General features: G+C 33.5%; 5 protein-coding genes across 7 annotated transcripts; 3 read left to right on the forward strand and 2 right to left on the reverse strand.

The window, feature by feature from the left end:
• Positions 1-1,650: 1,650 nt before the first annotated feature.
• LOC132044612 (fasciclin-like arabinogalactan protein 3) lies at positions 1,651-2,262 on the forward strand. Its single transcript, XM_059435106.1, has one exon. The coding sequence runs from the start codon at positions 1,651-1,653 to the stop codon at positions 2,260-2,262; it is 612 nt and encodes a 203-aa protein (XP_059291089.1).
• A 1,935-nt stretch (positions 2,263-4,197) lies between these two features.
• LOC132044609 (uncharacterized) lies at positions 4,198-5,393 on the reverse strand. Its single transcript, XM_059435103.1, has 2 exons — positions 5,157-5,393; positions 4,198-4,405 (listed from the first exon to the last, which is right to left on the reverse strand). Exons 1-2 carry the CDS (start codon positions 5,266-5,268, stop codon positions 4,215-4,217), a joined length of 303 nt encoding a protein of 100 aa, XP_059291086.1. The 5' UTR covers positions 5,269-5,393; the 3' UTR covers positions 4,198-4,214.
• A 6,557-nt stretch (positions 5,394-11,950) lies between these two features.
• Positions 11,951-13,213, forward strand: LOC132044607 (early nodulin-like protein 15). Its single transcript, XM_059435101.1, has 2 exons — positions 11,951-12,281; positions 12,719-13,213. Exons 1-2 carry the CDS (start codon positions 12,089-12,091, stop codon positions 13,063-13,065), a joined length of 540 nt encoding a protein of 179 aa, XP_059291084.1. The 5' UTR covers positions 11,951-12,088; the 3' UTR covers positions 13,066-13,213.
• A 2,145-nt stretch (positions 13,214-15,358) lies between these two features.
• Positions 15,359-16,944, forward strand: LOC132044606 (early nodulin-like protein 14). 2 transcript variants are annotated; one of them, XR_009412238.1, is made up of 3 exons: positions 15,359-15,642; positions 16,365-16,770; positions 16,806-16,944. XR_009412238.1 is itself a non-coding variant. In XM_059435100.1 (2 exons), exons 1-2 carry the CDS (start codon positions 15,450-15,452, stop codon positions 16,712-16,714), a joined length of 543 nt encoding a protein of 180 aa, XP_059291083.1. In that variant the 5' UTR covers positions 15,359-15,449; the 3' UTR covers positions 16,715-16,851. The 2 variants fall into 2 exon arrangements, 1 of the variants encoding a protein (XP_059291083.1); XM_059435100.1 differs by having other exon boundaries at positions 16,365-16,851.
• A 2,364-nt stretch (positions 16,945-19,308) lies between these two features.
• On the reverse strand, positions 19,309-25,248 carry LOC132044610 (nucleoid-associated protein At4g30620, chloroplastic-like). 2 transcript variants are annotated; one of them, XM_059435104.1, is made up of 7 exons: positions 25,045-25,246; positions 23,458-23,591; positions 21,212-21,312; positions 21,072-21,111; positions 20,828-20,899; positions 19,899-19,955; positions 19,309-19,559 (listed from the first exon to the last, which is right to left on the reverse strand). In XM_059435104.1, exons 1-7 carry the CDS (start codon positions 25,139-25,141, stop codon positions 19,488-19,490), a joined length of 573 nt encoding a protein of 190 aa, XP_059291087.1. In that variant the 5' UTR covers positions 25,142-25,246; the 3' UTR covers positions 19,309-19,487. The 2 variants fall into 2 exon arrangements, with proteins under 2 accessions (XP_059291087.1, XP_059291088.1); XM_059435105.1 differs by lacking the exon at positions 19,899-19,955 and having other exon boundaries at positions 25,045-25,248.
• Between the last annotated feature and the right edge of the window lie 801 nt (positions 25,249-26,049).

Below are 26,049 nucleotides of genomic sequence, written 5' to 3' on the forward strand. Positions count from 1 at the left end.
GTTGTTGATCCCTTCTTTTTCGATTTTATCTCTTTTGCATTTTCAATTTCGCCCGATTAATCACACTTGATTGTTCTTCCATCTCCTTCATTTTCATATCACTTGAGACAGATTGTTCTTCCATTTCAATCTCTTTCAACATCTCGGCAATTTCGGAACTTCCACGTCCTTCTTCCATCTCCTTAATTTTCTTCTCTTTTGAAGCTAATTCTCCATGCATCTCCTTCATTTTGTTCACCAACTTTGGAATAATGTATTTCGATCTTTCATCAACTTTGGAAAGATCCCTCCATCGAAAAAATTTACACTTCTTCGAACCATAGTAGGGGCAAGACCAATATCTTCTTCCGGGATTGTTGTCAGACCGGAAGTCTTCAATGGGAGCAACACACCATGATCGCATCGCACCTCCTCATTCAACATTGGATCTTCATTGTCCATACAAAGCTTATTCAAATCCAATCTTGTTTCTTCCATAGCTAACCCGAATTTTAATCAGAAATTTGGGGAAAGAAATTGTAAGAATCCAATCTTGGGTAAGAATTGAAACATGAAGAGAAGAAATTTACCAAAAAATTTGGGGAAGAACTCAATGTGGAAGAAGAGAAGAAGATGTAGCCGTTTGTGGGGATTTAAGATTGGATTTGGGGAATTAAAAACGTTATTTGGACGGCCATGTGGCAAATATACACTTTGGTCCATATAGTTTTTATCATCTCTTACTGTATTTGAAGGAGAGTAGCTACACTTGCTAGTCCGAGTCACCGGTTGAAAGCGAAAATAATACACAAAAAATAAGTCCAGGGGGGTCATAGGACCCCCGCAAAGTTGAGGTGTGTTATGGCAAATTTGGCCATAGTTTGAGTGTGTTTTGAATACCCTTTTTTTTAACACAAATTTTCCCTGATTCAAGTTACCAGAATCTTTTATCAACCTTTAACTATCTTATAAATGATCTGATTGTTAAGTCTTTTTTCTTTCACTGACACTGTATACAACTTATAACTTCCTAAACTAAAGACTTTTTCTTCGACATCAACGCAATTTTCCTAGTTAAGGTCAAAAGTAAATTCACATACGAGAAAATCATGCTTAAAGATCCTCTTTAGTCTAATATAATTAGATCATTAGGACAAGGGTGCTGTGTAAGTATGGCAAATGTCACAAAATAATGAATAATCTCTTCCACCAGATTCTCCTATCCACTAAACAAAATCTATTCCCTCTAAAATAGGCGCAAAACAATTCTCCCCACAAACACTAAGTCCTCCTATTTCAATATAAAAATTCATCCTTCATCTTTACCCTACACCATCACATCAAACACTCTTTTATATCCAAATGGATAATTATAAAACTTCCCTACTATTTTTTTCCTTTCTCCTCATATTATCCCAAGCCAAGGCTTTCAACATTACCACTCTACTTGGCCAGTACTCATCATTCAGCAATTTCAACAATTACCTAACTCAAACCGGAGTGGCTGCCGCGATAAACTCGCGGCAGACCATTACTGTCCTCATAGTCGAGAACAGTAACTTGTCCCCACTCTCGGGGAAGCCACAAGACGTGCTCGCGAATATCATGCGCGTGCATGTCTTGCTCGACTATTATGACGTACAAAAGCTACAAAAATTACCTAACAAAACCATGAAGGCTCCGACTTTGTTTCAAACAACGGGTCAGGCGAATAACGATCAAGGGTTCTTGAACGTGACGGATTTGGGCAGCGGAAGTATTTATTTAGGGTCAGCTGCAAAAGGCGCGACACTCGGATCGAATTTGGTCAAGTCCATTGCATCACAACCTTTTAACATTTCAATCTTGCAAATTAGCAATGTTATTATTCCTTTAGGGATTGATTCATCAACTTCTTCCGGCCCGTCTTCATCACCTACGCGGGCCCCTGCACCCGGCCCGGAAAGTAAGAACTCGCCCGCACCATCACCTACCCCAATTAGTGGGGCCCCAACACCCTCATTAGCTCCTTCGCCCAACATACCGTCTGCAGCCCTCGCTTCCGGTTCCGGCTCGGCGCACCGAGCCGTAACCACCGACCGAGAGGCCACTCGCTCCGCCCCACATGGGCCGGACGGTTCATCACCTAAGGCTGATGCACCAACTGCAGAGACTCCTGCTGGTGCATCAGTTGATGCACCAGCAACAGAGGATCATCATGATTCTCCTAGTGCAAGTGCTGTTTTAGGTGTTAGCTTAGTTTTTCTTGCAATGTCGAATCTCTTTCTTGTTTTAGTGATTTGATAACGGAGATTGATGATTTTGTAGCCAGGCATTTTTTTAATCAAAAATCCTGTTGTTGTTTCACATTGTGGTACTGTGAGTGACAGATTAATCAATAACTTATACTCCCTCCGTCCCATAATAAGTGTCATTTTACCCAAAAACCTGCATATTAAGAAACCAATAATGCAATGTGAAATTTATTAAATTACCCCTATATAATAAAAATAAATTACTTTTTCTTTTTTATTAGAGCATGCATAAGTAGTGATCCTTTTGACATTGGGAATCCAATAATACCAAGTTACTATGTGACTTTTCCAATCATCATTTAGATGTTAATTACTTTAACTTATCATTTTTTGTCTAAGAGTAGAGTTGGAAAAAACTAACCAATTTATGTCTTGATTTCCTAAGATGACACTTATTATGAGACAAATTTTTTGGCTAAGGTGACACTTATTATGGGACGGAGAGAGTACTTTGTAAGCCAAGAAACTCCGTTTAAGAGGATTGTATGCAAGGGGCGGATATAGCATTTTGGCTATGAATTCATCTGAACCCATAACTTTCGATATGAAATTTAGTATATATGTTAAAACCTACTAAAATCTCAATAAATATAAGATCTGAACCCCACAATTTTGACAGCACAAATGCTGAAAATCTTAAAGTTAAACGCATAAAATTTCGATTCTGAATTTACCTCTATTTATTCACGAGAACAAATATGAAATTTTTCACAAGCGGGTTTAATTATAAATTAAGATATGGTGCAACATCTGCAATGCAACAACACTGATAGCCTAGACACGGCAAAAATGTTTACCCCACAAGTCCGGTACTTCTTTATAATAAGGAAAAAGGGTCAAATATGCTACTCTGTCATGCAAAAAGGATTAATTTACCGTGACCAACCGTAAAAACATTTCCCCCACCGTTAGCCAAGTGATTTAAATATACGCCTCCTCCATTAAGGTTACTCCATCCGTCTCAATTTATGTGACATTTTTTGCTTTTCAAGAGTCAATTTGACTAAATTTTGAAACTAAATTGAATTAAATTAACTTAATATCTTAAACTTAAAATTTATATATTTAAAAACTACATGAAAAAGTACTATAATTTATAACTTTTCTCATATCAATTTAGTGAAAAAATACGTCTTAAATGTTGGTCAAAATTCATGCAAATTCAATCTCGAGAAACAAATAGTGCCACATAGATTGAGACAGAGGAAATATATTGCACCCACGATGCCCAAAGGAGAACTAGAAAGTGAAGTATGTGAAATGTTGATAGTGTGTGACAAGTATAAATAACCAAGTTTTCTGATAAAGTCAAAAGTTATCATTCTTTTGTTACACTAACAATGCTTCAGATATTCGGGCGTGGTTCCAACATTTATAATAGTCCAAAACGAAGGTGAAACATCCCTAAATTACTTTCAATGCATAGAGGAGTAAGTTATCATTGGTTGCAGTAAAAGATAACAATCCATTACTATCACTTATTTACAAAACTAAATTTCCTTACAGTGCGTGATGTTAATGTACTCGGATTTAATCTCAATATATAACTGCCCCCTCATTTTGGTGACTGTCGTCATATTGACTATATAAAAATTATTAAATTTTAATCAAGTTTTTTATATCAACTACAACATAGACCAAATTGGACATCGTATAGCTGCTTATGTGATAATGCTATGGTTGTAACATGACAAATATAGAACTCATTGAATGAGTAGTCGAGCCAAACTTTCCAGCTGAAAATGAACAATACACATAGGTAAACAAATGCAGTCCATGTATTATTTATGTTAATAGAGTTATTCTTGTAACCATCGGAACCAGGTCTAGAATTACAAATAGTAAAATTCAATCACAAAATGTGATTAACATTTCATGAAGGCAAAGCATCACTAGTAGATGAGTTTTTAATTAAACAAAAATGTTATTTTCTTTTATAAGCTACTTGCGAGGATGAGTATCTTCAGGGCCACTAACTCCAGTGGCAACCTTTGCCACGTCAACAGCACTAGCTTCAGGTTTCTTCATAGCATACATAGTGCCGTACCAAACAGCACCTGTGATAGCTAAACCAACAATAGTCATTGTTGTAATGCTGTAAGGCAAACGCCCCCTTTGATGTAGTACAGTACCTACAGAAACAAATTTAAGATTTAAACAAAAATAATTGAATTTGAGATTAAAGATTTAAACTTGATCAATTCAAAAGTGTGAGATTTCAAGATTATAATTTAAACTAAATGAATTCAATGACTTACTTTTAAAATTTTAGTTCAGCAAGTTAAAATACTACTTGTACTTTCTTAATTTGTTCCTTTCTATCTGACATTCTTTTGCTTTATACTTCTCACTTAATCCTAAATGATTCTGGATACACTCTTTATAACACCCTGTTAATACTAAATGATTTTATACACACACATGTAGCAACATAAATGTTTAAGGTATGTGTCTTTATGTTTAATTTTGACATAGGACAAAAGTCTTAACTCCTTTAAACTTCATGTCTAATCAAATCAAATAGAATGAAGTACTCTAATCAAATACGAGAAGTACTTCGTTTGTCCGCCCTATTTTTATGTGAAAAAATTCATAGGACAAGGACCAAATTATATAATTTTTTTGTGTGAATTTAAATATAAGATCTTTAATTTTTTAAAATAAAATTTATGTAAAAAATACTACAGTTACAATAATTTACAATTTGAAAGACATGAAATATCCATATAAAAAGTTTCAGCTGACTCTCCAAATAATAACTGTATTACCTAGAAGGGGACAGAAAGAGTACTACTCTTCGAAGTTCCTTACACATATGTGCTAAATATGATGAATTCAATTAATCAACTCTCTTAACACTTTAAATTGGTCTCTGATCAATACCTGGATTGTGGCCTGGTGGTCTTCTAGAGGACTCAACTCCAGCTTTTGTCACTTCTTCTGGACTCATCTTATGTGTATCTGCCATCTTTCTCCATTCCTCATTTCCAGCCATAATTATTTCCTAATTTTGTGCTTTGTTTAAATCAACAATTTTTTTTCCTGATATCTCTAGTGGTTTCTAACAATTTTTTTTGTAGTTTTGAAGGACAAGAAGCTTAGGGTTTTCAGTTTGCATGGTTTTACTAGGAAGAGAGAACGTGAAAAGGTGACACGTTGTGATAGGAACATAACATGTGTCTGTTTCTAGTGTTCGGTTGATGACTCCTAGTATGTTTTTTTTTTTTGTTTTTTTTTTTTTTCCAATTATTTAATTTGTGATCGATTCTTTTTCCATTTGAAAAAAATAACATCGATTCCTTTTCTAGCTTATTGTATGGTATCTTATTATTGTAACAAACAAAAGACGCGACATCTAATAAAAATACAAAAATTTTATGCAAATTTCAAAACTTTATTCAGATGAAAGTGGAACAAAATAAAGCAACGATTCAAAAAATTATTCTCTTCGTCTCAAGTTATGTGGCACTTTTCACTTTTAGAGAGCTAATTGGACTAAATTTTAAAATTAATTGGATTAGATTAACTAAATATTTTGACCCTAAAATTTATATATTTGAAAATTGCATAAAAAGTACTATATGTTGTGAAACTTTTCTCCAATCAAATTTGGTGAAAAAAGACATTTTAAAATGTTGATCAAAGTTCATGCAGTATGAATTTCGGGAAGCCAAAAGTGACACATAAAATGGGACTGAAGGAGTAATTTGACTATATATTATGAGTAATTTGACTATATATTATGTATTTTTTTCTATATATAGACGTTTAAGTTAAGAAAGAGGGAGGGGGTCTTTGGTACGGCAAAATATATATTGTTTTATAAAATATTATAATTTTTTATGTTTAATTAATTGACCAAAACATACTAAAAGATATTTTTTCTACGAATATGAATTTTCTAATTTTAAGAAAATAATTTAAACAAGTTTCATAAAAAAAGGCTAATTGTCTCCTTTAATCTCGCCACCTATCCGGACCCCTACACCCCTGCTCTACACTAAACCGCTTAACCCCCTTCCCCCGCCGCCCCCTCCACACCCCCCCCCCCCAACCCCAACACACAAACCCACCCTATATCCAACTTTCCTCATCTTCCTTCACACCTTATCACTCTCATAAGTATTTGTTAAATTATATACATCAAATATTTTTATTGGAACCTTTATCGGCAAGGTACTAAAGATAATATAATAGGTTAAATATATTACTGGGACAATTTTTTATAACTTCAATGATACTTATAGCCTGTTTGGCCAAGCTTATTTTCCCTCCAAAAGTACTTATTTTTTCAATAAGTGCTTATTTTAAAAAAAGTGAGGTGTTTGGCCAAGTTTTTGGAAGAAAATAAGTGCTTTTGGGGAGTAGCGAGGATGCGTTAGCTTTTCGTAAGCCTAAAAAAAATGCTTTTACTAAAAAAGACTTTTTTGAAAAGTACTTTTGAGAAAAATACGCATAAAAGCACTTTTTAAAAGGTTGGCCAAACACTAATTCTTTGCTCAAAAGTATTTTTTAAATTAATTGGCACAAACACAAACTGCTTTTTAGCTAAAAATACTTTTTTGAAAAGATACTTTTGAAAAAAGTACTTTTAAAATAAAAAAACGTTTTTAGAAGACGCTAAATGCGCTATTAATCAAACAAATTCTTTCATCAAAGTTGTCGCTTAAAGAACAACTTGTGATTCAAGTTTGAAATTTGGCACATTTGTTTTATTGGTTTTCATTCTCGAAAGAAGTCTAGTTGTATTGATTGTCCATTTTCTTTATCCATTTTCCGAGCGATCAGCTCATGTTAAGAACATAATCAAACATGATGAGTAACTTCCTGCTAATTAACTTGTTGCCAAATCAGTTCTCGGCACACCAGTTTCATTTTATTTATGAAAATTTGATGATTTATAATCGAGGTGTGAAATAAGTAGGTTGTTCTAAATTTGGGCGGGTCAAAATGGGTTGAGTTAATAAATGTGTAAGTTATTGACCCGTCCAAAAGTTACTTCGGCTGAAATGAGCTAAAATGTGGGTCATAACCCGATCCCTTCAATTATTATTACTAAGTTTTAATTGCTTTATTTATTATTTTTTTTTAAATAAATTTTTAGTACTAAAATTATTGTTTTTCTTTATTATGGCTATATATAATATATCAAATTAAAAAATATTTTTGAAAATATTTTGATAAAATATCTCATGAGTCAATTTCATATCAAACCAATTTTTGATGGGTCGAAGTGGGCCGAGCTAATAAATGAATGAGTCAATAACCCGCCCAAATTTGAGCGGGTAAGTGGCTTCTATAGGCAGTCAATTTTGTTTTGTCTTCCAATAGTTACTCAACTTTGGATAAGTGACCTCTATATATAGTCGCTCAACTTTGTTTTGTCTTCCAAACACCATTTAACTTTGGGTAATTGGCCTCTACAATCATTTTAGCGGAAAATATAATTTTCGGTACATATTTCATGACGTGACAGTTATAATTTTAAAAAATTCTTAAAAATTAATATCACTAATTAAATTTATTTATTTATTTAGGATCCAATTCATCATAATTAGTGCATATAATACTAACGTTTAGGTTATTATTTATCATTAATACATAAAAATAATGAACTTGGACAATATATCTCAAGTAATACTGCAAGACAAAAAAGTTAATACCAATATCAACTGTACGTTAATATCAAATAAGATTTAACTATTTTGTCGGATGGTCAAATCTTTTACAGTTGTTATTAATAAGCCTCAATTTTGGTGATGGAGGAGAGAAGTCGAGAGGCAGGATTGAAGAACTTCAAAGCTGGTGGTGGTTTTTCAATTCTTCATTAGTATATACAATGATTAATAATTAATATAGTAACTTATACACAATGAATTAATATGGTTGTTATATAATTTAATGAAACTTAATAATCAGGGTAGGATATAGTTAATTATTTGAAAATAAGATGAAAATAGATAAAAATGTCAAAAAAATAAGAAAAAAGATAAATAAAAATGGTGTCATAGAGAGGTGTCACATAATATATATAGATTTTGGCCATAATGATGAATTATTTATACCAAACTGTTACCAACCCATTTTAATTCCAGCAATGACTCCTGCCGACCTGCTGCCAATTCACTTTTCAAAATACTAATATTTTCATTTCATGTGTAAAGATTTGATGGCTATGTGTAAAGATTTGATGGCTTATAGTGATCGGCTCACATTTGAGCGTATGATGAAATGGTAATCAAATGATCCATACACTGTAAAGTAATCGACCCATGATAACATACTGTTTTTCATTTCATGTGTAAAAGTTTGATGGCTTATAGTGATCGGCTCATGATAACACACTCATTTTATGGCACACTGTAAAGTAATCGACCCATGATAACATACTATTTTTCATTTCATGTGTAAAAGTTTGATGGCTTATAGTGATCGGCTCATGATAACACACTTATTTTATGGCATTTAACTATGTGTGATGTTTACCGCGAGAATGGAAATAAAAAAATGGGCAGCATAAGTCCTCCTTGTGGACGATCTCACTAGATTCTTACTATATCACTAAATTAATGATATGAAATTAGAAATTTTGAGCTAGCTTAGGTACTCTTGTTGACTCAATGTGACAGTAATGTTTTGTGTCACAACCTCCTCCAACATCATAGATCTTAAACTTCGGATTTTAGGTGTATTTATTGGCTAATGTAACTACATATGCCTGATCACTTTCCTACTTGGAGGCAATTTCGATCCTAACATTAAAGCATTATTACGTCTACAAACATAAGACTTTTTGAAACAGCAGTACTGGCAATAGCCTAATGAAGAATTTTAAATACGTTTATTTGTCATTGGAAGGACACCATACTTTTTTCTATACAGTTATAAAATAGTACTAGTATCAAAGTTCTAGTACAGTTTTTTAAAAACGCACATTTAAATGCAGCTTAAAAATTGATCTAATTAATCTTCCATATGCATTAAATTTGGTGCACTTCCAATTTTCAACGAAGCAAGCCAGATAGGATAACACCACATCACCGATTTTATGTTTTGTACGTTGCTTCACTAAACAAACCAAGTGTTAATAAACGAAACTAAATATCAGAAAGCAAAGATTATTCAGTAGAACTCTCTTTTCCACTCTTAATTCAAAGCACAGTAATGTGAACATACAAAACAAACATTGACTATTCTTCAGTTTTTGTCAAAGACACAAAAAGGGCAAAAAAGAGATAAAGGAAATTAAAGTACAAAAGTCTGAGAGACCTACATGCAGAGGCAGATGCAGCTTAGAATTAATGAGTCTATACGTAGATATACATATACAAACCAACTAAATTTTCTTAAAAGTTAGAACTCATACAACTTAATTCTGAATCCGCCTCTGACTACATATTTATTAGTATCTACTTGCCAGGACTAGTATCCTCGGGACGAGTAATACCGGTGCCAACCCTAGTAGCAGGTTCTGGTTTCTTCTTCATATACGTCATGTAGTACCAAATGCCACCAACGACAACAGCACCGCCAAGCGCCATGGTGCCCGGGCTATACGCTAAATTACGCCATGACCGATTCATATCACCAACAGCCATTTCTTCTTCTTGTTGGGAAAAAAACAAAGTTTCTTCTTTAAAATCCCTTTAGAAATAAATCCGATAGGTCTTCTTTTTTGAACTTATGGAGGCTTTTTATTTTATGTAAATGTTTAAGTTGGTGTGAGGAGGTGGGGGTGACGATAAAAGTGTGGAGATGAGGAGACACGTTATTCTTTTGTGTCATGTTACGAGAAGTTTAATTTTGCCTGTACTCAAATATGTGGCGGCCGGGTTTTGGTTTTGTTTCTTCTTGAGTTTTTAGAGGATAAGTATTGTGGAGTCGCCGCCTTACGTATGCACGTGTTGAAGTATAGAAGTGTTAATGAATAAAAAAAAATAGAGTATGGTGCAATTAGTAATTGTACAAAACATTCCGCCATTGATCCCACTTCCCAGACTCCAGCTCTGAGACACGTAAAAGAAATAAAATGGTTGAATACCTTGTAGAAATTGAGAGAATTTGTGAAAATATTTTATGTGTGTATTTTTTTTATTCTCATACGCACTGTATATATACAAACTTTGAGCAGAAACGACAAATAACAAAGTACATACGTGTCTAGCTAGGATTTGTACGGGTAAGAATAAAGAAATACTAATTAATTATGATTAGCTGTACATGGAATCCTATATATCGTATGGTTGTGATTAAATCCAGCACATGTTGATCTGTTGGCTATTAGCATGCCAGTGATGCCACCCGTTTCTCTAGAAAGAGAGGAAGATATACATCTTCTTGTCTCAATGTCGGCGTTTTTATTCAACGTCCTTTTCTTTTTCGATATTTGCTCCTCTTCTTCATCTATCAACTTATCATCATGAACACTTAGTAAATCCAACATACCTTAGGCGGTGCGTTTAAATTTGTTGATTGTTTATTTGAACATCTGTACTAAACTTATCGCCCTATTAAAGTATTAAACACTTAGGGGTCGTCGTTTGGTAGAAGGTATAAGCTGGGATATTCCAGTATTAATTTTTATATCATGTTTGATAGAAGGTATAAATTTATCCTGAAATAAATTTATACCTTGTACCAAACATGGTATAAAAATTAGTGCTGGGATATCCCAGCTTATACCTTCTTATCCCACTTATGCTGAAATTATTTTATATCATCTTTTAGATGGTATAAAATAATCCCAATAGATGGGATAAATTAGTCCCGGAATTATAATCCCGGGATAATTTTGACTATCTACCAAACGACCCCTTAATCTCTATAAAAATATATCTATTAAATACAATCCGCTAACGTGATATTATGCATGCATAACATATAGTAATTCAAATGTGATATACATTGATTAGGCAAAGAATTTAAGAAAGAACCGAAGATTTTTGTAACTTGTGGTCCAAAAGGAGCAATAAATATTTGAGTGGCTGTAAATTATTTCATTAAGGAAAGTTTAAGTTAAATTATTTCTAAATATAAAAATATATTATTCTTTTTTGACAAACTAAAAAGGAAAATGTATCACGTAATTGGAATAGAGGAAGTAATACTTTGGAAGCGTAAAATCTTACAATTTTTTATTTTTTAAATCTTTTTCTCCTTCTATCTCATTCCACCTCTCTTTGCCACCTTGTCATCACCCTACCGTCACCTTTTTCCTACTCTTGCGTCTTTCAAAAGTGTTTGGTCTTCAATTCTCATTTGCTTTACTTATTTCATTATAAAATTTAAAGTTTAATAAATTTCTATTTTTTAATATGAAGATTTGTCCATGAAATAAGCAGAAGTCAAAAGTCCAAAACCACCTATAAAGTGGAGTCAAAAATTCAAGATCACCAATTTTAAAAATCTTGCAAACAAATGACCAAAAAAAAAAAAAAAATTACAGAACTTTTGGGCTTCATGGATCCGTGACCCTTCCCCATCCATGTACCTATATGGATTAAGCCCAAGTGAAAATAACATGACAAAAGCCCAACTAAAATTTGACCGTTAGTATCCTTTAACCGTATTATGTTAACGGCTAGTTTAGCTGCAATTGCTTTAAGTTTAACGGCTAGTTTTATTCCCTTCAACTATCTATATATCACACAGCAAGAAACCCCTGAAGAACCACAAAACAAATATATATCTCTCCCTCACTCCCTCCCTCCCTCCCTAAACTTCTCTTTAAACTAAATAAGCTGTTGAAGAAAAGCTATACATTCTTATCAGTGAATTGATTTTCTTTTTTGAGCTTCATTATTGCTTCATATCAAATGGCTGGTTTCTCAAGAAACGTGTTTTCTTCTTCAGTAGTAGTTTTTGTTTTCTTCTTCATGTTGAGCTTGACAGAAGCAAGAGAGCATTTGGTTGGTGGCAAAACTGATTCTTGGAAAGTACCATCTTCACAATCAGATTCCCTTAATAGTTGGGCTGAAAAATCTCGATTTCTAATCGGCGATTCTCTTGGTATGTTAAATATCTCAACTTTATCTTAGTTTCATTTGGGGCTTTCTACTTTGGCCGCTCCACCAAAAATATTTATCGTTATACATAAATTATACACTAAGTATACACGTCTACTCACATAAGTAAATATGTCATATATTTGTCGGTTATTTTTTTTTTTTCAATGAACGGCTATACTATGTAAGAATCCCACTTCATTTTTAGCTCAGATATACTTCTTAATTATCAAATCACTTGAAACTTCTTAAGAAAAATTAACATTCTCGTCTGTTTTTTACATCGATCTGAACATAGAGAAAATTAAGTAGGTGACGCGTCATAATTACTTCGCCAGGGTATATAATCCATGAGTATTTGCTGGTATTATTTTGTGTGCTATAAGATGCACTGATGTGTCAATGACCATTGTTGAAATTTTTTTTGAACTTTTTTGGCAGTGTGGAAGTATGATGGAAAAAGTGATTCAGTTTTGGAAGTGAGCAAGAGAGACTATGTGTCATGCAACATTTCAAGTCCAATAGCAGTGCACAATGATGGGAACACAAAGATAGCGTTGGAGCATTCAGGAGCATACTATTTCATTAGTGGAGCAAAAGGGCATTGTGAACAAGGCCAAAAATTAATTGTCGTAACCTTATCTGAGAAAAACATGAGGAAATTCATGGCACCAGCACCCTCTCCAGCAGAACTTGAAGGTCCAGCTATGGCTCCTACTAGCAATGCTGTTAACTTGAAGGCTAGTTTGGTTGTGGCTTTTGGGGTTTTAGTGGGGTTTTTGTTTTGAAGTGAGAGAGAATTTGTGTTGATTCTTTTTTTGTACTGAAGGTGAGAGAGGGAGAGGATGAGAGGTGGTGGCCTTCTTGGTCATTCACCTTTAATATTTTTTAATTCAATTTTTTTATTCAATAAATAAAAGCTTCATATTTTTCAAAGTCCCATTGTTGCAAATTTTGATTTGTGCCTTTGACATTCCAGGTTGATTACTTATTATTCCCTTTTAGAGGAATCATGTAGCCTAACTAGATGGTAAGCTCGATGAGGTAAATTACTAGGTTTTTCAATTAAGCTCATTGAGAAATATTCTGATTGCATGAATCAGTTAAAATATTTACTATATCACATTTGCACCTAGAAATATTTCACAGAGCCAGTTTGCTGACTGACTTAACAGTCATAGGGTGGAAGTGTCAGCTCCCCAAACCTGTCAAGCATAGACATATTCTCTTCAGAACAGCCTGATGCTATTTGATTTATCCCATCTTCAGTTGAGAAGAGCTCCACCTTATATAAATCTGGATGGGACGTTGCAATGGTGAAAGTTTGGTGTATTGTAATGGGAATTTTGTTTTAGGTGTATGTTTCACAAGATCATTATTGTCGTTAGGGTGATGGGACTACTGAGTTAGAAAAAGTAGGGGATTTAATTTCTGTCGGTTCATTCCTCTATTGCAACAGAGAGTCAAGAATTGCTCCCTCGGATCAGCAGCTGCTCAAAAAGGAAAAAATTCTATTAATTAAGAGAGATATAAATTGATTGATATTGATGATGGCTGATTACAAAAAAGTATTGGTGCTAAAAAAAAGTATTGACATATAAACAGTAAAACTTAAGTAACTACAGCTTTGGGGTGCAAAAATTTAATTTAACATATCCACAGTATTTTGACCCGTGCCAGTGCACTTGAAATCATCTACATCGGTCTGTTTTTGGAGGGTCTATAAAATTATTTTTAACCCCTAAAGTATAAAAAATTATTTTTAACCCCTAAAGTTCTTGAACTTTAAATGTCTTGAAGTTTAGTGCAAATAATTTCAATAGAGATAAAAAAACGAAAAAATTATAGTGAAAATATACAGAAGAATGTACAGAAAGAATGTAATAATTATATAGACTTAAAATGAAAACTCTTTTTAAGTTTTTCTTATTCCGCTTTGACTAAATCCTTCAAACAGTGAAGTATGCAAAGTCTTTCCAAGTGAGTTTTTCGTGCAATGAAAGATTTTTAAATTGGCTAAAAACACCTTCAAATACAATTCTAAGAAACAGGAACTTCATGCCAGTGGTGTTTCGGGGATTCGCACGGAGCTAATTTTATAACGGGATATTTGGAAAACACCTCGAGTCACACGTGTGATCTTTTTGTTTTATGAGGCATATGCTTCAAGCGTTCAACTGTGCGCTAGAGACACGCTTAAAGCTCCACATTTGGGCTCGCCCAACAATTCCTATACAAATTATGTGCGAGATTCACTAATTAGTATTGTTGGCACTTAATTCTTTAACACAAGACTGATAAAGTTGGATTCATTTGTAAAAAAATTAGTTTGGGAGTAAGCCAAATAATGCATATTTTTTTATTGAACGTCGTGAGAGGAAATATCATTTTAAAAAAATTCTGAAAATATCTAATCGAATTCACGTGTTATGGTCTTCATATCTTAGTTCTCTTTCTCTCAAAATTTCTCTCAATTAACTCAAAATTTTGCTCAAATTTTCATTTTAGCCTTCACTAGAATTAGTACTTACTTATTGAACACTTCAATTCGATTCAAAGTGCACCTATTAAACACATAAATGATGATATGGCAAAATCAGTGATCTCACTCTTTTTTGGGAGGAGCATGATCTGTGCATGTGCTCCACTTGTCAAGGGTAAAAACTTATTCGTACTCGGTATTTGCACTAAATAAATAAATAAAAGATATATGCATCTTTCATAGTCATATTTATCACTTAATTATGATTAATGCTTAAATAATATGTATTTTTACTTCAATTTTTGATCGCTCAGATTAAAATACTTGATTTGATATAAAAAAGGGATGGGAGTAGTCATTTAGCTTGGAGGCTACTTTACACAAGAATCTTCTTAGCTTCACCTGCACCTTTGACCCAAGGGTCTTTTTAAAACGTTTTATTACCGTTATTCACGTTACAGCCAAGACTTACACATTCCTAGGTTACCCCCCAAAACCTCTTAACTACTCTATTCTAGATTTCTAACGGCTAGTTTTCTAGCTTCCCCTTAACTCTGCAGTATAAATACAGAAAAAAAACCTCTGCAAAAAAGCACCATACACATTTCTATAACTTTCTTTCCACTTCACTTCACAAAGCTATTAAAATCAAAGAATTTCACTTTTGTTAGCTTATTGTTTCATTTAAAAATGGCTGGTTTTTCAAGAAATGTGCTTTCTTCTTCAATAGTAGTTGTTGTTTTTTTGCTTATGTTAAGATTAACAGAAGCAAGAGACCATTTGGTTGGGGGCAAAACTGATTCTTGGAAAGTACCATCTTCTGAATCAGATTCACTCAATCATTGGGCTGAAAAATCTAGATTTCTCATTGGTGATTCTCTTGGTATGTTCACAATCTCAACTTTATCTGCATTTTCATTTTTCAGCTCAGTATAAAAAAAAATCTGTATGCATAAAAATTGTTGTATCTCCCTGACATAATAAGGGAAATTTCTAGTGTAATGGCTAATTTTAGCTTAATTGAAAATTATTTTAGGTTGTTGGTCCATATTCCAGATGTGGTTTTATTCTGTTTTCCTAAATTCCCTTGTTTTAGAATTCCTAAAACTATTGGTTCAGACATACTTTGAACTTAACAAATTACTTAGCTTGAAACTTCTTGTGGAAAAATTATAGCTCCCTTTTTTGGGTACATCTAATGAACAGTGGCGGAGCCAGGATTTTCATTTAGGGGGTTCAAAAATTCTAAAAGGTAAATACACGAAGAAGTCAGGGGTTCAACATCCACTATATATACATAATAAAATAATTTTAACTTTGAAAATACACTATAATTTTTCGCCATGGAGCTAACGTGGCTCCGCCCCTGCTAATGAATATCTTGATACTTGCTAGTAATACTATTTTTAGTGCAATAATGAAGATCATGTGTCAATCACCATTTTTGTTAAAGAATTGCCTTTTTAGGCCACCCTACAAAACCAATTGTCAACAAATGTATATAGTTTTGTATATAAAGTTTATGCATATAATATTATGTATATATATACATACGATATATATTTTGACTAGCGGCAGTAATAACTTTTTTAATGTTCTTGGCAGTGTGGAAGTATGATGGAAAAAGTGACTCAGTTTTGGAAGTGAGCAAGAGAGACTATGTGAAATGCAACACTTCAAGTCCAATAGCAGTGCACAATGATGGCAACACCAAGATAGTACTGGAACATTCAGGAGCATACTATTTCATTAGTGGAGCAAAAGGGCATTGTGAACAAGGCCAAAAATTAATTGTTGTGGCCTTATCTGAGAAGCACAACATGAGGAGATTTATGGGTGCACCTGCACCTTCTCCAGCTGAATTTGAAAGTGCTATTGCTCCTACTAGCAATGCTGATACCTTGAAGGCTAGTTTAGTTGTGGCTCTTGGGGTTTTAATTGGGTTTTTGTTTTGAAGTGAAAAAAGATTTATAGTCATTTTTATGGGATTTTGGTAGATAGAGATAGAAATGTTGAGAGGAGAAAGGAGGAATTTGGCCTTCTTAGTCATTTAGGAATTTGGCCTTCTTAGTCATTCTCCTTGGTTTTGATATTCTTTGATTCAATTTGTTCAACCATTCCATTCCGTCTAATATATTGTTCTTCTATGGTTAAATAAAAATTTATTTCTGTCCATTTATTACAATTTTTTAGTGTGCTTTCTGATGAGCATCCACGGATTAAAAAGAACTAAGAAAAAGTAAAGCTGTTTGGATCATTACAAAATGAATAAATTGCCCCAAAAACTGTGCTGAGTTGGAATGATTAAATTTGTAGTTATAAATAAGCTCTAGGAGATAATAGAATGGATTAAATTGACCCATTTAAAAAATGGGTCAGTAAGGGACTCGAATGCGCAAACTATCGGACTCATTTGATAATAAGGCACAGACAAAATGCACCAAGAACTCTTTTGAAGTTTTTTCTCTTACTACCTCAAAAAGACTCATTTCCTTAATTTTTTCTTTTCTTGTGGACGACTAAAATTAATATGTTAACTGAAATTCTTCCATTATAAACAAATCTATTATTTCAACTAATTGAAACCCAAACCAGTTTACAGGTAATGTGTAAAACAAACCCAAACCAGTTTATATGTTCTCGATCTGATCATCCACAAAAGATAAAATTTTATTCTGAAATAGGATGATGTTTTTTTAAGGTAAACTTACTCAAAGACTACCTTATTCTACCATTTGTAGTAGTAGCCTTTTAAAATATTACCATTTGTAGCTACATTTTGGCAAAATAGTGTATGTTTTCGCGTGTATATTTTTGTTGCCAACAAATACACACACGGTAAAAAAAAAAAAAAAACAGGATCCTTGATAAATTTAGCCTTTAACGGTGGAGCTATTAAATTAGATATTAATATTTTTTTTGATGTATTTTAGTGATTTTTTTTTTTTTTTTTGCTATAATGTATTTCCGTGTCTCTTTTTTGTTTTTGTTTTTGATGTATTTCAGTGCCTTTTTTTGATGTATTTCTTTGATGTATTTCAAATACATTGTGTACATTCTAGCTACATATGAAGTCAAATATATTCAAATTTTCTTGTATTTGAATGAATTTCAACAAATACATTCAGATACAAGACAAAAAAATTCAAATACATGACAAATACATTCAAAAACAGTGTGTTTGGCTATCAACAAAATACACTCAAAAATACAATGACAAATACATTCAAAAACAGTGTATTTGTGAGATGTAGACTGTTTTTGAATGTATTTGTATTTGGCTTTTAACAAATACACACGGCCAGATCTGAGACACTACCACCACCAAAAACCCTAATCTCTCCACCACCACCAAAATCCTAATATGAGACACCACCACCACCAAAAACCCAAATCTGAGACACCACCACCACCAAAAAATCCAAATCTTTCCACCACCAACAAAATCCTAATCTCTCCACCTCCACGTCGTCTTCTCCGCCGCCATCTCAAAATCACCCTAATCTCTCCACCACCACCAAAATCCTAATCTGAGAATCTAAATTAAAGATTCTCATTATGACTTCTTGCTGGAAAGATTGACCTTCTTCCAAGACGTAACATAGCCAGATTCATATCAAATCAGAGAAGATAAGCAAAAACAAAAGAGAAAAGTAGATTTCAACTTTTTTTTCTTCTCTATTCTTCTTTTCTTGTTGGAGTGAAGGAGTGTAAGTAGGTGCAGTTGGAATTGATTGGAAATACTTGGATAATGCTATATGCAAAATTTGAGGAAGATTAGAAGAAATTTAGACTAACTCGGAATCAGACCTAGAAAACGGAGAGAGAGACGGGTGAGGACAGAGAGAGAGGGGCGGCACGGTTATGGTAGTGGTGGTTGAGAGAAGGGGAGAGAGATTTTTTAGGGTTTTGAGAAATGAAAAATCTGAAATGGGTAGTGATTGGGAAAAAAGAAAGGTATATGTGTTTGAATATGTATTTTTGATATAGCTAGCATTTGTAATTTAAAAAAGTTAATTAGCTACTAAATATAATTAAATAAAAGGATAGTAAATATTAATAATTAGGTCTTAAACGAAGCTACAATGAGTAAAAATTCCTTTTTTTAATTCTCCTTGAAGATAGTTTTCGTAATTAACAGGGCAAAAATTAAGCACTTGTGGCGAATTGAGTTTATGAAGAAATCCCAAAATTTCAAAGAATGCCCGTAGGGGTCGTGATAAGCCCCCTGCATTAATGGGTTGATAAAGAGAAAATGGGTACACCGCTAACATGTATATATTACATATATACTACTACATGTATATATTATATATACCATCTTAAAATTTCATTGTCTACATTTTAGTTTTTTAAATTTTACCAAAGGTGAGAAGGATCCATAGTTGGACTGTTAGTTCAAAAAGTATCTTGGACTGTAAATCTGAAGGTTAAAATAACACAATGGAGGTTATTTAACATTAACTTACAAGGCTCGATAGTTTCATCTAGAGAACAAGGGAGATTTCAATATAAACCTTTCATTGATAACAATAGTTGAATGTCTAAAGAAGAAAAACAAGAAGCAACTATTTGGATGGGGACTTAAGCAAATATATAGAACCTGCCAGCTACTTGCTCCTTTTTGCTTTACTGTGCTTACTGTAAAGCAAAATAATTTAAGTGTAATACATCATTGCTGCAAAGCTTATAAACAAAATTGGAGCTTCTTTCTGGTAGACCTCTCAATCACTTCATTCCTTCTAATCCTGCTGGCATCCCTAAGCTCTGAGCAAGATTGTTCATTCTCTCCTTCATTGCCTGCCATCCCAAGAAGCAAGAAGAAAGTCAATACTAGGGGTATGTTTGGTATGAAGGAAAATATTTTCTTGGAAAATAAGATATTTTCTTACTTCTCTTCTAGTGTTTGGCAAGTAAGCAAAAGATATTGTCTCAAGAGCATTTGTATGTAATCTAGGAAAACACTATTGGGGGTTGAGTGGGTTGGAGGAGGAGGAGCAGGGGGGGGGGGGGTATAGGGTCGTTGGGATACGGTGAACATTTTGACCAACCAAAGAAAATTGAAACATTTTCTTCCTCCATACCAAACACATCCTAGATGATCAAAGGCAACCATACGACAAAGGTAGTTTTTCTCACCAATACACTTTTCTGGTGCGCGTCTTTGTACGCTTCTGTTACTAGAAGTGAGAGTTCCTGCATCCACCAAATAACAGCATGCTCAATAGAAAGAACAAGAAGACCGACAAATTTCATAAGTTGCAAATTATGCTCAACAGAGCTAGTTTGACCAGGCCGAATATTTTACTTCCCTTTATGAGGATTTTAACTAATAGCCTGTTTAGCCAAGCTTCCCAACTCTGCGTCTTTTGAAAAGTGATTTTTGTAAAAGTATTTTTCGAATACTTTTGGAGAGTAGCAGTTTGTGTTTGATTAATCAAGCTTCTGAAATACAGTTTCAGCCACTACTCAAAAACACTTAAATTTTCTCTAAAAACCTTGGTCAAATACCTCAACTCTCTAAAATAACCACTATTGGCTTCCCAGAAGCTTGACCAAACAGGTCATATAAATACATGTTACCTATCTTGCTTCTCAAACTCCTATGTTATCACCCTTACTTCAAGGTCCTTCTTGTGTGCCAATTTTTTATTCTTTCCCTGGATATTACTATATTATTTATCTTTGCATGAGTTTTGTGGTTTATCAAGATTTTATAAAATATGTCTTCTTTATGTTGCAAAAGTGACAACTTAGTGACATAAGAGAATATCTGCAGAAAGAACAAACAAAGTAGCTATCAACCAAAAACAAAGAACAAACTAATAAATCGATATTCAAATAGTTTATAACAAGGGTGGGTTGCCATCACACCCCCTTGGGGTGCGGCCCTTCCGCGGACCCTGCGTGAACATGGGATGTTGTGTGCCCTAGGCCTCCCTTTATTTAAAGAGTTATAACAAACTGTAACCATGGATTTACGTGTGCTCTCCAAGAAAATTACATATTAATCCCTCTGTTTCAATTTATGTGCAAAGTTTGAATAGGCATGAACATATACAACTTACTTCCGGTCCCAAGTCCATTGCAGCGTCAGTTATTTCAATGCGCACTGGCTGTTGGTTACCAGAAAGTGTTGCCTACAGAATAGCCCACATCAAAATGTAAGCAGTCACTAGATATCAAAGATAAAAAAATCATTTCAAGCAGGATTTTGAATATTTGCAGGTATATCGGTGTCCATATGAGAGAAATGTGGTGGAGGGATAAGGAGAGAAACAAAAAGCTATCTTCGGGAAAAGCAATCAATACCTTTATAAGTTCACCTTCACAATAGCCATCAAACTCTGCACTGTAAATTAAGACAGAAATGTAACACAAGAATATTTTGAGCACTCAGTAATGCTGACTGCAAATAAAACGGGTATGGAAAAATTATCAGGAGCACCTACGCTGCAAGTTCTTTCTGCACACGTACTGCCTCAACTTGAACAACCATTTGTGCCTTCTTTACAGTTTCGTATAGATTTTGCATGTTTCCAAGTACTCCAGCCTGGATTGAAGTTAGATCGATCATGACAAAGAAACATGATGATTTTGATATCAAGCGAGACCACTAATAGCCTGTTTGGCCAAGCTTCTAAAATCTAAAATCAGCTTATTTTAAAAAGTGCTTTTAGAGAAAAGTACTTCGGGTGAGAAGCAGTTTGTGTTTGACTAATCAATTTGAACAACAGCTAGTGTTTGGCCAAGCTTTTAAAAAGTACTTAAGATACCTTTTTCAGTTTCTCAAAAATAGCTTCTACTTCTACTCAAAAGCACCTTTTCTTTTCCTTAAAGCTTGGCCAAACACCCAACATTGAAAAAAAGGCACTTTTTCTGAAAGAGAAAAAGCACTTTTGGCATTAGAGAAGCTTGGCGAAACAAGCTATAACAACCAGACTTGCTTTTTTTCTGAACGAAAATGATTATACTTGAGTAGGAAGCTAGATGCAAAACCTAAGAACAAAAAAATCTACCAACGATCAGTAACTAGTTACTAGCATACATTCCAAAGGAATTTGATATAAAGATTAAACAAGAGACTGTATACACCTGCTACACCAAATATCATCTTTCAAATGCATGGAAATCCATGTGGAAGAAACGAGATAAATAATCTATGGCTCAAAACTATGAAAGAGTGGACGCATGGGAGCACTTATGACTAGAGAAGGAACAAAACTTTATAAGAAAATATCTCTAGAACTCTGTGAAGATCGAATTAGGTCTCAACTTAGCAAATCTGTGTTTTACTACCAATCACAAGTTTCATGTTCGATGCAGTATTCATTTCTCCCTGATAAATGGAGGACAATGACCTTTTCACTCATTTTCATCAAGTCTTGCAACAAGTATTGTCCTTAGTCTTTTATCAGAAAATTCTAAGGGTTCTTAGAAAATGTCAGACTACAAAAGTTTTGGGAAACACTTAAAAGAATTCTGCTTAAGTGAATTTATAAGGTTTTTATTTATTGTTTTAAGTAAATTTATAAGACATTCTCTTGAGTAAATTAAAGTATCATCTCTAATTATGTACCCTGGGAAGTTTTTGTTCAAGTAAATTCGTGAGATATTCTCTAGAGTAAATTGGAGGGTCAACTCTATTTCTTTTTGTACTCCCTGGTTATATTTCTGATATAGTGGAATTGCTCCTCCTCGTTGGTGGATGTAGGCATAATTGGAGAACCATAAAATTTATAAGTCACTCTCTATGTATCTTTTATTGGCTTTACTATCATATTTTTTGTTCCCTTCAAATCGAGAGTAAATCCTCAATAAGTCTGCAGTATTCATCGTCTATGATTATCCTGTTTAAGAATTTCTCAAGATCGCTATGGAACTCTGCTCTTAGTACCTTAAAAGTGAAATTTATAGACTTAAACCGAAAAAATGCTTCAAACGATCGATGCTTATGCTATTATGGATGTCAGAAATTAAAAAATGGGTAATATTGCTTAGGGCACGAGTTCCCATCCTTTATTACTGTTAGTGGTGAAAAGCCGAAAACTTCAATTCTTGTCCTATTCAAAACCTGATGGTGTAAAAGATAACTCAAACTTGGGAGCTTCTTGATTTCTTATTGTTAAATTTGGTAGTTTCATATCTCATTTCATACTTCTATTGTGCAATTTGTTTATCATATATGCACATGATGCAGCTCCAGATCAAAATGATGCAGCAGAGAAAAGATTAATAAATAAGGAAACAACATGTCCCAATTTAACCAAGGAAAATCAATTAGCTAAACAAATATATGTGGTCCACATTCTTAGCTATTATAACCCCAAGTACATCTTTTATTTCCATTCAAACACCATTTACTTTTATTCGAAAATTTATATTTCGTGTTTTTTTTTTTTTTTTTTTTTTTTTAGGTCAGCAAATTTATATTTCTTCTAAGAGTTGAAAGTGTTTACACTAAAGATAATGGTAACCTAATTTGCTCTGGATGATACTATTACGTATTGAATTTGAACAGACTTTTAAACAAACAGAAGAAACATTGTGATTTTAAATTAAAACTAAAGATACATGAAAGGCACATAATGCCAGTTACATTTTAAATTTTCATTTATAGGGATTAAACAAATTATTTGATATGTAAGCCAAAGGGTTTAAAAAAATATAATCAACCAAAGAAGAGAATATTTTGGACCTTATTATCATCGTTGTTACTATCCTTTTTGCCACCAAATAAGCCATGAACCTGAAAAGATCTCCTAAATTTCTGGCCATCTCGTGATGATATACTTGAAGGACCAATAAGTAGGGTACTTGAGTTTGATTTACCTAAAACACGATGTAGTTATGGAACATTAGAATCATTCTGGAATTAGTCAGAAACCGTAAAATAGCTATAAACATCATAAGACATATTGGAAACTAAAAGGATTAGCTAAGAAGGAAGATAAGTGAACATGAAGCATAAAAGAATACAGAAAAAAGACTAATATATTCTGCCTAATCTCATTAATCATTAAGACGAAGCATTTTACTCGCTGACATACTTTCAAATACATTCCGAATTTGTAGGGACTTAGTAGCTCAGTTGGTTGGCTACTGAACTTTCACCTTGTTGGTGAGGGTTCGAATCCCCACATTGTAATCCCCTCCCCCATTTCCCCTTCCCCTACCTCCTATGTAATAAAAATAATTTTTTTTTTTTAAATACATTCCGAATTTGAGGGGTATCCGAGTGAGCACTATATTGATGCCTAAATGATTTAATCATCCAAATTCTGATCCTAACAGCGCCAATAGCTTCTTATTGTCCATATGCAACATTAAGAAAGGGTGAGATATATCATCTAATGATATATCTAAATTTAATATAACAGGTTTCCCTTGCTTGATTTGTTTACTCATATACTGAAACTTCGGTGAGGCGGGGCACCAAATAGTGACTGACTGACTGTAACACGAAATAAAAGTTCTTGTGCACCCTTTATATCTCATCAAGTTATCATGAAAACTGTTTCTTTGTTCTTTCTATGGAACCTCCAACCTTGGAATCCTACAGAAGCCCGGACCAGACCCCCTAAAGCACAAAGTAGACTACTTCCTTTTACAGTTCAACACACAAGAAAATCATACAAAACAAACCTTTGGAATAGCCAGGGAGGATCCAACCTTATGTATCTGACTCAGTACTTTCGACACGAAGCATAATTTATGTGTAAAGATTTACTAAAATTGCAACGAATAGTATATATGAACCCAGCACGTTTAAAATATGATAGGTTCAATGCTAAAAACTTTAAAGATTGAACCCATAAAATTCAAATCCTAATCCGCCTCTAGGAATAGCATTGTATGGTCTTAAAGATCCTTATACACTCCATCTAATATAATTTTGATATTGATATATCCAAAGTAAAAAACATTCTCTAAAAAGAAAACTCAACCAAATTACCAATTAAGAAACCAGCAAAAAGTACATGTTGAAATGTAAATTTCAATATGAAATGGATTTCTCAGTTATAAAAAATGGTGAAGTAGCTAAAAAAATTGAGCCTTTTCAGGTATACAGGTTGAATGTAAATTTCAGGTAAATCGAAAACTACAGTCTTGGTAATTTTTCGAAAAGATCCCAAAAGAAAAAGATTTTTTTTTTTTTACCAAGATGCATCAAATTTCAAAAAGCAATAAAGCAACTTAAACATAGAATTCCATACAAGATTAACGCCATATAAAACTTTTTATTAGCTAATTCAACCAATGGGTAAAATCCATAATAACTTACAAAAAGAGAGTGAAGAAGAGGAGGGGCATTTATGGTCATTTGGTCTGTGACACTTGGGGAATTGAGCAGCTAACGTAGCACTTGGAGAAATCGCCATTATATGTATATTTTTCAGCTAAAAGATGTGGGCTAGGCAAACAGATTAAGCTTTTGAGGGCTATTGCTTTTCAGTTGTGGCAAGATAATTTTATTTTCGAGTAGGTCACATATATTATAATTTTTCTCTATCTTGCTAATGTGAAAGAAACAAAGTATAAGCATTAATGCACGTGGTACAGTACACATCACCAGCAACATCATAGTAGGAAGAATAAGGTGGCAGGACCCCAAAAGTTTTTTTTTTTTTTCTAAGTGGCAGGGTTCTCAATTTCTTTTCCATTTATTTTCGGCCTAGAAATTACTAATAAGGTGATTAGGAAACATGCGGGGGCCTTTTTGTATTTTTAAAAAACTTTGGGGGTTTAATTTTAAACTAACAAAAAACATACAATTTATGCTCCAACTGATCGATCATCACCGTCATCTTCCTCCATAGCCATTGTTTGATCTTCCCGCTTCTCGAAACTGCAAAAATTGGAGGAAATCCTAATCTACATTAGCAGTTATTCTAAATTCTTGAATATCCCATTCTTCAACTTCCTAGAAAACTACGATTTCAGGATTTACTCTACCTTGAAGATATAGGTATGCAACTCTAATTTTATCCTTTTTTATTTATTTATTTATTTTTGGGATATCGGTTTGTAATATTTCCTATTTTTGTTCACAGTTTGTATCTTAGGGGTTCGAATTTTCATTATATTCATGGCTAGGACAAAAAATGTATAGAAAAAAATCGAGAAAGATGAATCAACAAGTAAAATATCTGTTGGGAAAGTTAAATCAGCGGTGGACTACACTGGAAATAACAGGCAAGGTCGGAAAGGGTTGAGAGTGGAGCAGGAAGTAAAAGTTGTTGCATGATTACATGGATAAACAAAAAAGCATTCTAATAAATGAGTAGAA

Source organism: Lycium ferocissimum, unplaced genomic scaffold, assembly GCF_029784015.1.
Source record: "Lycium ferocissimum isolate CSIRO_LF1 unplaced genomic scaffold, AGI_CSIRO_Lferr_CH_V1 ctg5015, whole genome shotgun sequence".
Lineage (NCBI taxonomy): Eukaryota > Viridiplantae > Streptophyta > Magnoliopsida > Solanales > Solanaceae > Lycium > Lycium ferocissimum.